The 13,136-nt window shown below is 35.0% G+C and overlaps 1 protein-coding gene across 1 annotated transcript; it reads right to left on the reverse strand.

The window, feature by feature from the left end:
* Positions 1–8,856: 8,856 nt before the first annotated feature.
* LOC142450913 (olfactory receptor 6C2-like) lies at positions 8,857–9,828 on the reverse strand. The gene has a single exon (XM_075552849.1). The coding sequence runs from the start codon at positions 9,790–9,792 to the stop codon at positions 8,857–8,859; it is 936 nt and encodes a 311-aa protein (XP_075408964.1). The 5' UTR covers positions 9,793–9,828.
* Between the last annotated feature and the right edge of the window lie 3,308 nt (positions 9,829–13,136).

Below are 13,136 nucleotides of genomic sequence, written 5' to 3' on the forward strand. Positions count from 1 at the left end.
CTGCTCAGAACACACTGGAGTAAATGAAGGAGGAGGAAGAGAGAGTAGAGCATATCCTGACCCACCAGACCTGGAGGATGATAACCCTGCACTGAACAGCCAATGAGCAGAGTGGACCATATGGCTAATCCCACTATGAGATCTGCTGGCCCTCGCTGACTCAGGCCCTCCGGGGGACAACACTGGAGACTCAGTGTCAGGAGTGGCCCTGACTGACCCCGCGACATGGAGGCAAAACACTAAAGGTGTGCGGCAGAGCAATGGGGGGAGCAGAGCAGGGAGCTCCTGAGGGAGTACAAAGGATAGACTCTGGGCCAGAGCATGGCACCCCTTTGGACTTGAATGGAGGACATGCCTAGAGTTCAAAAATTGGACCTTGATCTATTTACAGTTTTTCTTTCTTTTTTACATTTTTTTCTTTTTTCCCCTTTTAATTAATTTGTTCTTTTATGGGTTATTGCTTTTCTTTTTTGTTGTCGTCGCTGTGTTCTCATTCATTGCCTGTCTTGCCATGCCCTGTTTTCTGGTGCATATTACTATCTCTATGATCTGTCTAGATAATATAGACTGGATAAAGAGTTTGGAGGAGAAAACAACGGGACCAATGGTTCAGGTGGGACATGGGAAAGGGGGAGACGGGGGTAAGGAGGTGTTGTTGACCAACCCAGGGACAGAGGAGCAATAAGTGATGCAAAATTAGTGGCAAGGAGGGTGTGAGAGGCCTGGTAGAGATTCAGCAAGGGCAATGTAACCGAGAGAAATTACTGAAATTCAAATGAAGGCTGAGCATGATAGTGGGGCAAGAGGAAATTAAAAGGAAATAGAGGAAAGAACTAGTAGGTTAAGGACATTTATAGAGGTCTAAATACAGGCATTTACTTATGTAAATATATTTATATAGGATTGTGGGGAAATAGATCTACCTTCATATCTTTATAGGGTTAGTATTAAGGCAGCAGATGGGCATTGGACCTTCATTTAAGTACTTACTCAATGCAAGAACATGTTCTATTAAATTGGCATTCCATGATGCACACCTTCCCGACACAATCACTTAAGAAATATGTGTGCATAAGCAAATGTGGTGAAGAAAGCTGATGGTGCCCAGCTGTCAAAAGATATAGCTTCTGGGGTCTTAATGGCGTGCAGATAAATAAGTGGCCATCTAGCTGAGAAGCATCAAAGCCCACAGGGAAGAAGCACACCAGCCTATGTGACCATAAGGTGTAGAAGGGACCAGTTATCAGACATCAAAGAACAAAAACTCATATCAATGTGTGCCCACCTTCCTGATATGATCCCTGAAGACAAACATGTGTATAAACAAATGTGGTGAAGAAAGTTGATGGTGCCTGGCTACCAAAAGATATAGTGTCTGGGGTCTTAAAGGCTTGAAGATAAACAAGTGACAATCTAGCTCAGAAGCAACAAAGCCCACACAGAATTAGCACACCAGCCTGTGTGACCACGAGGTATCAAAGGGATCAGGTATCGGGCATCAAAGAACACAAAATCATATCATTGTAAATGAGGCCGAGTACAGAGTGGAGACTCAAAGCTCATTGGTAGGCAATTGGACACCCGCTTACAGAAGGCTTGTGGGGAAGAGATGAGCCAGTTAGGTTATGGGGTAGCGACGATGAAACATATAACTTTCCTCTAGTTTTTAAATGCTTCCCCTCCTCCCACTATCATGATCCCAATTCTACCTTACAAATCTGGCTAGACCAGAGGATGTACATTGTTACAGATAGCAACTGGAAACACAGGGAATCCAGGACAGGTGACCCCTTCAGAACCAGTGGTGAGAGTGGCGATGCCTGGAGGGTAGGAGGAATGTGGGATGGAAAGGGGAAACCAATTACAAGAATCTAAATATGACCTCCTCCCTGGAGGATGGACAACCGGCAAGGGGGCGAGGGGAGATGTCAGAAAGTGTAAGATATGACAACATAATAATAATGTATGAATTATGAAGGGTTCATGAGGGAGGGGGGATTAAGGAGGGAGGGGAACATGAGGAGCTGATATTAAGGGCTCAAGAAGAAGGCAACTGTTTTGAGAATGATGATGGCAACAAATATACAAATGTGCTTGGCATAATAGATGTATGTATGGATTGTGATAAGAATTGTACAAGCCCCCAATAAAATGATTTTAAAAATAACACTGTTGAGAGAGGGATATTATGCAAATGGAGGCTAACTCCGTATCACAAAACCTGAATTATTCACTTGTTGAGAAAAAAAAAAAGAAAATGATGAGGGCAAAGAATGTACAGATGTGCTTTATACAATTGATGTATGTATATGTATGGATTGTGATAAGAGTTGTATGAGCCCCTAATAAATTGTTTTAAAAAAAATCCTTTTGTGGTTGGAAGCTATTTACACAAATAATGGTAGCTGATGGTCAGGGGAAAGTTACAATAATATTCATTGGGAATGCTAATCACAGGTTTGCTGAGTAATCTATATCTTAATGCATCATATAGGGCATTCCAATTGAAGAACAATTAGTTTTTACATCATGACCCTGCTCGAGGCTTACCCTCAGCAAGAGAAGACAGAAGAATTGGGTACTCTAGCAAAATATGGTGAAGAAATTAGATGGTGCCTAGCTGTCAGATAAAATAGCATCTGGGGACTGAAAGGCTTATTTCCAAGCAAGCAGTCATCTAAGTGGGTAAGTCCCCTAAGTCCACATGGAAGAAGCACACCACTATCGATGGCCCAAGTATTGTAAATCATGTCATCTCAGCTGAAGGAAGGAATAGTACCAGAGCCTAAATTATGAGATCCTGATTTGCAGAAGGCTATGTGTGACAGTGGAAGCCCAATATGCATTTGTGGGATCTCCGTAGGAAACAAGCCTTCAGTGATTTCCTTCTATCCATAATAGAGGCATGGAAGGAAGTTAATTACCAAAACAGAGGGCATTAGAGAGATGACTATAGGAGATCAACATGATAAACCTGACGTGAGCAGTTAAAACCTGGTTAGTTGAGTTCTCCCACTCCCCCTTGTTTGCTGGACCTGATCTGGTATTCAACATTTTATGTGTGTTTTTGTTTTTTCATATTGGGGCTATCTCAGATATATTTTTGTCAACAGGGATTTCCATTTTGAATATTTTTGTTTGTTTTCCTGTTTTTCAGTATATTAAACCCAGGATTCTTGAACCTATAAAGACCACAAATAGAATAAGGACTTTGTGGGGTACAGTGAGGGATGGGGGTGTGGTAGGTAAAGGTGAGCTGCTGTCAAGGGTTTCAAGAAGAAAGATAATGTGTTAAAACTGATTGTGGTAACAATTGTACAATATTGCTTGGTGTGATTGACCTATGGAACAATATAATATCTATATTAGCTGCCAATAGAATGGTTTTGGGGGATGGAAAAGAATGTCTATTAGCATATTGGGTTATCCCTGTTTTGTGTTAGATATTTAGAGTGTTTTTAACATGAAAAGTATTTAACTTTGTACAGCATATTTTCTGTATCTATTGAGATTACAATGTGATTTTCTTCACCAATTGGTATATGACAGTGCTTATTTTCTTTTGTTTATCCAATAATGGTACAACTTTCAATTAAGCATGGTATATAATTATTTTAATAAATTGTTTGACTCAGGTCCCCTGTAAAAAATCAAAAACAAAAAACCTAAAAGTCAAATCAAAAGAAGAAGAAAAGGGAAAGTCACAAGTGATACAGCACTAAAGAAAAGAGAGTCGAATCAAAGCAAACAAACAAAAAAGGAATAAAGGGGAGAACAGAAGATGCGAAAGGGAAAGACAAAAAGGAGAAAAGAAAGGGCGAACCAGAGTTGAGGGATTGGACTTAGAGAGTAAAAGCTCTAGGAGGCAGGATGCCCAATAATGGGAGGTGCCCCTTAAAGCCAGCAGCTGATAGGGGTTAGACAGAGACGCGAGGGGCATCAACTCCTGGACTCAGTGTCTGTCTGCCAGTCTAGAGGGTATCTAGGGTTAGGGTCACTCACCTAGAGATAATTTTCATGCCAGTGCATTGGTGATTTTGGTCAGGGTGGCTGTTCCTTTTAGGTGCCGAGCATAGTAGTGCTATGCAATGTAGCTTGCTATTTATATAAAGCTGGTGTCTTCCCAGTGTTGCTGGTGTCCGGCCTCCTGTCCTGAATGGCACATTGCTCTATGTAATGAAGTAGAGTCCATGTAGGACACTAACGTCAGGCAGAGCAGGGCCTGTACTGGGTGGTTGTCACCCACATTGGCTGAATGAGGGTGAGGACTGGCCATGTTTGCTGTCAACAGGAAGTTTTGAATAACAAGAGGTGTGTTGTACCTTTCTGATGCACAGTCACTTATTTTGAGTGTTGTTTTTCTGGTCCTTGGCAAGCATAGTTAATAGTCGTGTTGCTGTCTTGTTTGAATTTTCAAAATGACCACCTTATGTCAGGCCAGCTGACAGTGTATCTTTACCGCCTATCTCCAAACGTTCACCATCTCTTTAGCTTCTACTCCTAGTTAATATTCAATCCCCTTTCCTATCCTATGAGCTTAAGGACAACTTTCCAAAATTAACAATGACATTTTTTCAGTCACATTTTTTGTTCTAAAAGGTCAAGGTGAGTCTCTACCTAGTCTGTCATCTTGGTGGAAGTCTCCTCTAATTTTATAATTTATATAAAATAAATTATAATTTTATAAATCATCAACTTATTGTTTATTCTCTTAAACACTATTCCTAAAGGTGAGTGTATTGTGCATAGTTTCTTTCTTTTGACATTAAAAAATTCTTCAACAAATTCATTATGCTTCCAAATATATTCATGTTTAATATATGGAAAAAACTATGCATTCTAATCTTTTACAAAATAGGAAAACAAACAAAACAACAAATAAACCACTCATAGAAGATAAAATAGATAAATGAGACCTCATAAAATGAAAAACTCATGATTATTAGAATACTCCATCAAAAGAATAAAACAACAAATGACACATCCCATAAAAGTATGGTCTATAAAATATGCATAAAATCTCAACAACTCAACTATAAAAAACACTAATAATCCAATTCAAAATGGAAGAGAAATGATCAGGACCTTCTTTAAAAGTACATTCAAACAGCCAATACAAACTTGAATGTATACTCACAAACTTTGGTCATTTAGCAAATCAAAATTTCATTGAAAGAACATCTCATTCACATAAAATCTCATTCAAAAAAAGGACTGTCATCAAGTGAATGCTGGTTTGTAGTGACTCCAGAGGACAGGGTAGAATTGCCCTTGTGGGGTTTTTTTTTTTCCTTTCTTGTTTGAACCAGTGCCTAAGATGGCACTGGCTAAAGAGATAACAAATGCTGGTGAGGATACAGGGAGATCGGAATGATTTTGCAGGTGCAAACATAAACCACTGCAGCCACTGTGGAAACTGTTATTTGGTTTCTATAAAATTACAAATAGAACTTATTTATGATCCAGCAATCCTACATCTCAGAGTACACCTGTGAGCCATAAATAAAAGGAGTGACATAAACACAGACATGTGCTCAGCTATAGTCATTATAGTTTTATTCACAGAGAATGGCAAAAAATGGAAACAACTGAAGCATCAATGCATGAAGGGATTAGTAAACTGTGGTACACACACACACGACGTATACTAAGCAACTATGAAATACTAAGCAAATATAAATACAATGCTGATTTTGTGAAACATTTTATAACATGGGTGGAACTAGAGTATAATTCTAATACAAGCATCCAAAGAGTTGAACCAGTTTGCCTACTTCATTTTTTTTCTGAACTATTGCCAACATTAGAATAGTTTAAAACTAATATTTCTCTTTAAGAATAGGATTCAATATTTGATATTTGATAAAAGACTCAAATATGGCCATGATTATGGGGATGGCTCGGAACAATACAATTCTTCCTCCAGTTACACATGAGGTTGCTTTGAAACAGAAATGCATATGAAAAAAAATTCTTCACATGAACGTAACCCGACTGGCCTAGTTGTCTGTGATCTGCCTAGACTTCAGTTAGAGGCCACCAGCGCTCTGCAGGAGAAAGATGGACTTTCCACCCCTGTAAACAGAGACTTGGAAGCTAACAGGGGTAGCTCTGCTTTGCCCTATAGAGTCACCATTAACTGGCATTGACTGGATAGCAATGAGACACATGAACCCATATATACCCAAACCTATATATATGTATATATATAATGGAAAAATATGATCCATATTTTACATACCTTGGGGATAATTGGGGGTGTCATTCTATCATTTTCTAATTGAAGTAAATATATTTTTAAACTTGAACACATAAACTTGAACAAAGATGCATCTTCATTTAATAGACAGAGTAATGATGGTACAAAATTAACAGTGTAAATTCACCAATTTCTCCATAAAATAGAGATGAGGCTTACTGATCCAGTAAATATTGACAGCCCTAAAATCCCAAAGGGCCAGTTCTACTATTTTCTTTAAGGCCACTTTGAATCAGGATCAACTTGATGATATTTGGAATTGGCTTGCATTTATGGTTATTCAATATTTTATATGTTTAGTGTATATATATGAATAAAAATCAATAACTTAAAAATAATATTTCTACAAGATATAAATACATATATACATGCAAATAAACTTACATATATTAACAATCTTATTTAACAATAAAGATTGAGATTCTTTGGTTTAAATTATAGTATATATTATCTTTAAATTTTTATAATATTTTATATGATCTCTGTGTCTTACATGTTAATTTAGTGGAAATTATTTTTATAACTTTTATGACAGAAATATGTATTCATTCATCCTAGGTGCTTATTCTATTATAAACAGTCTCTTGATATTTGCCATTTGTTCAGCCAGAGTGCAAAATTTTCCCATTAATTGTACCATTTTCCTATTGGAGGTCTTAAGTTTTATGGATATTTAAGAATATCCTCAGGGGGATAAGCTATCAAATGTATCAAAATTAATCACTTTTAAGGCACCATAAATTCGAAGACAAACTATTAATTGATAAATCACTAACTCAAAGAACATGTTGTCAAGTTAAATGACGCCAGAGGGTGACCTATGGTGACATAACTTCCCTTCAAAAAATAAGACACTATAATCACTTAATGCAACACACACACGTCTCACATATTGAAATCACTAGGCTCTAGAAACGACATTATAAAGGTAAAATGAGTGTCACGTGAAATGGAAGATGACCACATCATATCACAAAAAGGAAGATGACGACATCGCTACAGAATGGGCAAATTTCAATGTTACATAACTGACAAACTACCGAGAACCATGGATTGGCCAAATTGATATATAATCTTAACCAAAAAAAGCCAGCATTACTCTACTCTTGCACCTAAGTGTTTGTTACTGCCAGATGCGCATTATTAATAGTTGAATAGTAGATTTTTGATCATTAAATAGATGTCGGGTAACAAAACTCTCTAAGTGAGGAGTATCAGTTGTTTTATATGCTAGTTTGATATTTACACTGATTATTTTTTCCTCTTACCTATTGCATATTTAAGAAATTCCTTTGGGATATTAAAGTTTCATATGCTTTGTTATTTATTCACATGTATTAATAAGGGATCTATTTATGCTGCAGGAATTTTCAAAGAACTGTCTTTGGCTTATAATTAATTATGTTTTCTACCTTTACTAAGTTACAGCTTCCACTTTCTTTCACACTTATTAGAACACATTATTCTCTTTAGTTCAAGTTTACATATTTGTAAATTATGAAAATTCAAAAATATCTATGAATATGTTTTTAAAATGTTAAAAGTAATGTGTAATATACTGTATTATGCAGATAACACACACAGTTTGCATAGGAAACAAATGTCCACATTTCATTCTATTCTGGATAGTAATTAGTGAATTAAAAGTTAGAAGTTAATACTGTAATATACAACGATGTATACTTATGTTTTCTCTTAATTTTTCATATCATATATTTTTCATTGCTAAAATAGCTTAATTTAGGCTAGATGTATTAAATACATTTGATAATATTTCCCCAATGAAGAAATAAATCACATAATATTTTTCAGAAAAAATTATTTGTGAAAATTAGCATATAAATCCAGATTTTCATTGAAAATGAAACAGTTTGACAGATTTGACTTTATATGATTGTGCCACTCCAAGTGCTTTGACTACTTTGATCTTGAGAATTTGATTCTAAATTCCTGGTCTCGGTAATATAACCCCATCCCTTTCCCCTTTCACGTCCCAATCTATCATTTCCAGAAGACTTTTCAATTAATTTATATATGATTGCTCTAATTGTAGTTGTATATTTAGAAAACTGACAATCTACATAATTCTAAATACATTCATCCCAGATTCAACGGAAATTTTCATGCAACATTATGATGTTTTTTATCTTCCATTTTTTCAATACTCAAAGTACTTTTACTCACTTTCTAAAAACTTCCCTTTTTAAAGTATGCTATTACCCATTCTTTAAAATTGTTTACTCTTATTTCATATATTTGTATATGAAAGAAAAAAAGGTTTTGCTTTATCTGTATCATGTTGCATGAATAATTTTATTATTTCTAAGTTTAAATATTATGAAATTAATTCATATACAAAAATTAATTCAAGACAAATCTATTTACATAACCCTAATCAGATATAAACCATTTTCAGATATTGCTCTTGAAAACAAAGAAAAGAGAATAGTTTGACTGGAGTCCATGGAAGCAAATTTCAAGAATTGTTGAGAAAATTAATTTTGCCAAATGATGCATTGTTAAAAATAAATTAGTTTTAAATTTCAAAGTGAAAAGGTCTGGGCCAATATTACTTTACTTTTGAAATTAAAAAGAAATCACTTGCTTGAGATCAATGTAAGTCGTTTAAGTGAAACTTTGAAAGCATTCTTAACTTGATTGTTTCTCAAGGTATAAATAAATGGGTTCATTGTAGGGGAAACAGAAGAAATAAGGACTGTAACGACTTTATTAACAGTCACTTTGTCCTTTGCCGCAGGATTCATATAGATGAAAATGCAGGTGCCGTAGGTGAGAGACACCACAATCATGTGGGAAGAACAGGTGGAAAAGGCCTTTTTCCTCTGCTGGACAGAAGGGAATCTAAATATTGTCTTGATGATACTGCCATATGACAGAACGACACAAGTGAGAGTCAGATTTAGGGTCAGCACTGCACAGATATTAACTGTCTGTTCCAAAGTCCATGTTTCTGAGCATGCGATTTTCACAAGGGGAAATGCATCACAGAGAAAATGGTCAAGGATATTAGAATCACAGAATTCCAATTTTAAAACCAGGATGAAGGGTGGAATTATTACAGATAAACCAGACACCCAACAACAGAAAATAAGAACCCAACAGACTCTGCTATTCATGATGGTGACGTAATGTAAAGGCTTGCAGATGGCCACGTAGCGGTCATAGGACATGGCAGCCAGCAGGAAAAACTCTGTGACTGCACAGAGGTCGGTAAAAAACACTTCGATGAGACAAGCATTAAAGGTAATGACCTTGTCACCTGTTGCTATGTTATACAAGTATCTAGGAATACAAGCAGAGGTGAAGGAGATTTCCAAAAAGGAAAAGTTTTTAAAGAAAAAGTACATAGGTGTTTTCAGGTGAGAATCCACAAAGGTGAGTGCGATGATGGTCAGGTTCCCGGTTACACTCAGCATGTAGGTGAGAAGGATAAAGATGAAAACCAGTACCTGCAGCTGAGGGTCATCTGTCAGTCCCTGCAGAATGAATGTTGTCACTGTGTCATTTTTCATCACTGACTTTTGACTTCTGTCCAATCTGAATGTGGTATTGAGAAAAAAAATCTTAAATATTCAGAAAAGTTACAATGTAGACTTTTATCCTATTTTATTGTTGTAAAAGTCTTTTTCCCTCCTATGATTAAGATCTTCCATGTAGTTATAGCAGACAACTGAAAGGTTATATTTTTATGGGTATTAACAGGTTCATTCAGCTTTCAATAATTCACCACTATTGAAAAACTAGATCATAAAATTTCACTGTTGGTGTCATTTTTTCTTGATATTTGGGTCTTTAAATATTTTAATTTAAACAATCCTGATACATAGTAAAGTACTAGCATAGCCAAGGAACAATCAAAGCTACCTTTGCATCTGTGGTATTGTCTTTGAAGATGTACAGCCACAATGCTGAGGCCACTTTGTCTCATGAACTTGGGACATGTTACCAGAAGAGGGCAATGACTGAAGAAGCATATTGTACTTGGGAGAGGCTCAAGGAAATTGTGAAAGATTCTAAAGAAACTGACTGATATGTGTTGAAACCCGTGTTACAATATAAACCTATAAACAATAATATATAACAGATAACTTGAGTTTAGTATACAAACTCTGGAGCAAAGCTTGAACTCTTAGTTCTGAAAAAAATATTTCATTTATTTTTTGCTTGAAGGTCAATGAACTTATTGTTATGAATAAGATTAATCCCTGTTGCTCCACCCAATGCAATCTATTTTTTCTGCATATGTGCATTTTATATACATTACATTTATTCCTGACAAAAATGACTGCCATCTCTTTCCTCTCTGATCTTCCATTCAGACAGATCATTTCTGTATCTGCTTTATCTGCTTTTGCCTAATAGATAATTAATCCATAAGTTAAACACATATTGATTTTAATTTTTGATAAACTGCTCTACAGACATCTCTCACACTTCAATCATTAATTTATATAGCCTGAGGGATTTTAGTTACCTCTGTATAGTTAATATCTCAAGACTTGCAGTTTTCTGATATCAGTGAATAGAAAATGCTTCCCTTGGGCACTAAATATATTTATTTTACAAGCAGCTTCTTTTCATTACATAATGCCTGTGACCCTACTGAGAAAAGGGAAGAATTACCTATTAATATTTCCCTACTCACATTGTTACTGAGGTAAGGAAGAAATTCATAATTTATCTGAAAGTTTAAATTGTCAAATTGAATTTAACCTCTTATTTAAATATTAATGATTTATTACAATTTAATCCAATAGCTGTGCCTATGTTTATTTGTCGATTGTAACTGCTCCCTCGCCCCTCTCATGCCCTCCTTCAACACTTTATCAGTGTGCTTTGCAAATTATTTATAGTAATGTGAAGAAATGAGCATAGTGCTTAGAAAAATACTTGTAGTGGGGAGTAGTTGGCAAGTAAATATACAGAGTAATGTGTGATATTTGTATAAAACACAGAATATCACTTGGAAATGCAGAAGGCTTATTTTTGGTAGGCTCTTTTGCCTCTAATAATTTTCTGTGGAATCTTACTCAGTTCTTTAGACTTTGTTCAGCCAGCAAAATATACCTTTTTTCTCCCACAATATTATCATTGTTGGTAATTGGGCTGACTTAACAATTTAAAATATAATAAAGTTAATTTGAGCCATGATGAAATTGTAGGCTATGTGTTTGGCTGCTAACCACAATGTCAGTGATCTGAATCTCTAAGCTATTCAGAGGGAAAACAATGAGACTATTTACTATCATAATAAAATGATAGTCTGAGAAACCCACAGTGCTGGATCTCCCCTCATCTATGGGGTCAGTTTCATGAGATTTTTTTTCAAAGAAAAGCTATTATGCAGGTTTACCCTGATTTCTGTAATTCTCTCTGTCAATCAATGTTCAAAATAGACACAGAGGCCTGTACTAAGTTCTTTCCTTCTCATTCACTATAATATTCTTTTTGAGGGTCAGGGGTGCCAGGTCATGTTTATATACTTTTGTACATACAAAGATATTTCACTGCTGTTAATTTGGTTGAATGTATAGCTAGAGTTTCCCTTGACAGTTTTTATATTAAATAAGATTCAAATTGTACATTCTATTCATAAAACCCTCCCAAATCATTGCATTGATCAATAGAAGAGGATTTCATTCTGAAAAATGATATTTCATATCTAAGGTTTATAGTGAAATATAAACTATCTTGCAATTTCATTCCATTTTCTAGAGAAATATATGGCCTAGATCCTACAAAGGGATTTGCAATCAAAGAGACAAACGTTGTAATACTTACTTGTCAGTAAATAAGAATTTTTGTTAGTTGTTTAAGCATAGCAATATTAAGACGACAATGGTGAAAGTAATAGTTTAATAAAAAGGTCATGTCTTTACAATCACTAGCAGGTTCAGCAATGAATAGTGTCCCAGCAATTTTCAACCTCAACGAAATGGACAGGCTGTCACAACAGGGTTGGTGCCATTATCAGTCCACAGGCAGAGTCTTCTGGCTCCATCATAGAATACAAAATTAAATTACTCTTAGGAAAGGGGATGTCAGGCACTCTGTCTACTGCTGAAGGAGACAATAATCTAAAAAAAAATAAATCATGAGAGCATGAGATACTTTTACAATGTCAAGTAGAGCCCTTTGTAAAATAAAAGTAGCTGAACTTGCCTCAAAGTGATAATATATAAAGCATCCCTGCTACATCAAGTGACATGAATGCACTCTCTGAGTAATAAAATTTGGCACAGCACAAGTAAAATAAGCTTCAGGGTAACTGTGTCCTTGGAGACAGAAGGACAATAGGGTAGTATCAGACACATGGGAAGGAAGACAGTGTATTTTAAAAATTACATAGTTAATCTAAAATTTTCATATATCTTCTAAAAAGCTTGAAGATTTTTAATTTTTTATAATTTCATTATTGTTTTTTATTATATTATAATATAGAATAATTTATTATCATTGGATAACTTTACCCAGAGCTGCACAAGAAAAATTTATATAATCTTATACGATTTTTTTACATTACAGACTTTATATTTCCAACTTTTAATTTCTCCAAATATACTATTATTTCCATTACTCATGAATACATATATTTGCAACTACATCTTATTACAGCATAAAATATGATTTATATATTTATATATATCTTACTTTTTTACATAATATGCATTTATGTCCTTGTTAATTTTAGACTACTAGTAAAACTATTCATTTAGTTATTTACCCTGCATTAAATCAATCCTTGAATTATGTTTTTAATGTTCTCAATTTTTCATTATCTTTAACCATTCTATCATAAGTCTCCTAGAAATTTCTAGAAAATATGTTATTTCATACTTACAAATGTTGGTTAATG

The sequence above is a fragment of the Tenrec ecaudatus genome, chromosome 6, assembly GCF_050624435.1.
Source record: "Tenrec ecaudatus isolate mTenEca1 chromosome 6, mTenEca1.hap1, whole genome shotgun sequence".
Lineage (NCBI taxonomy): Eukaryota > Metazoa > Chordata > Mammalia > Afrosoricida > Tenrecidae > Tenrec > Tenrec ecaudatus.

Bases quoted from the DNA above. Each gene is read 5' to 3' on its own strand.
- LOC142450913 (XM_075552849.1), bottom strand. From the start codon at position 9,792: ATGAAAAATGACACAGTGACAACATTCATTCTGCAGGGACTGACAGAT.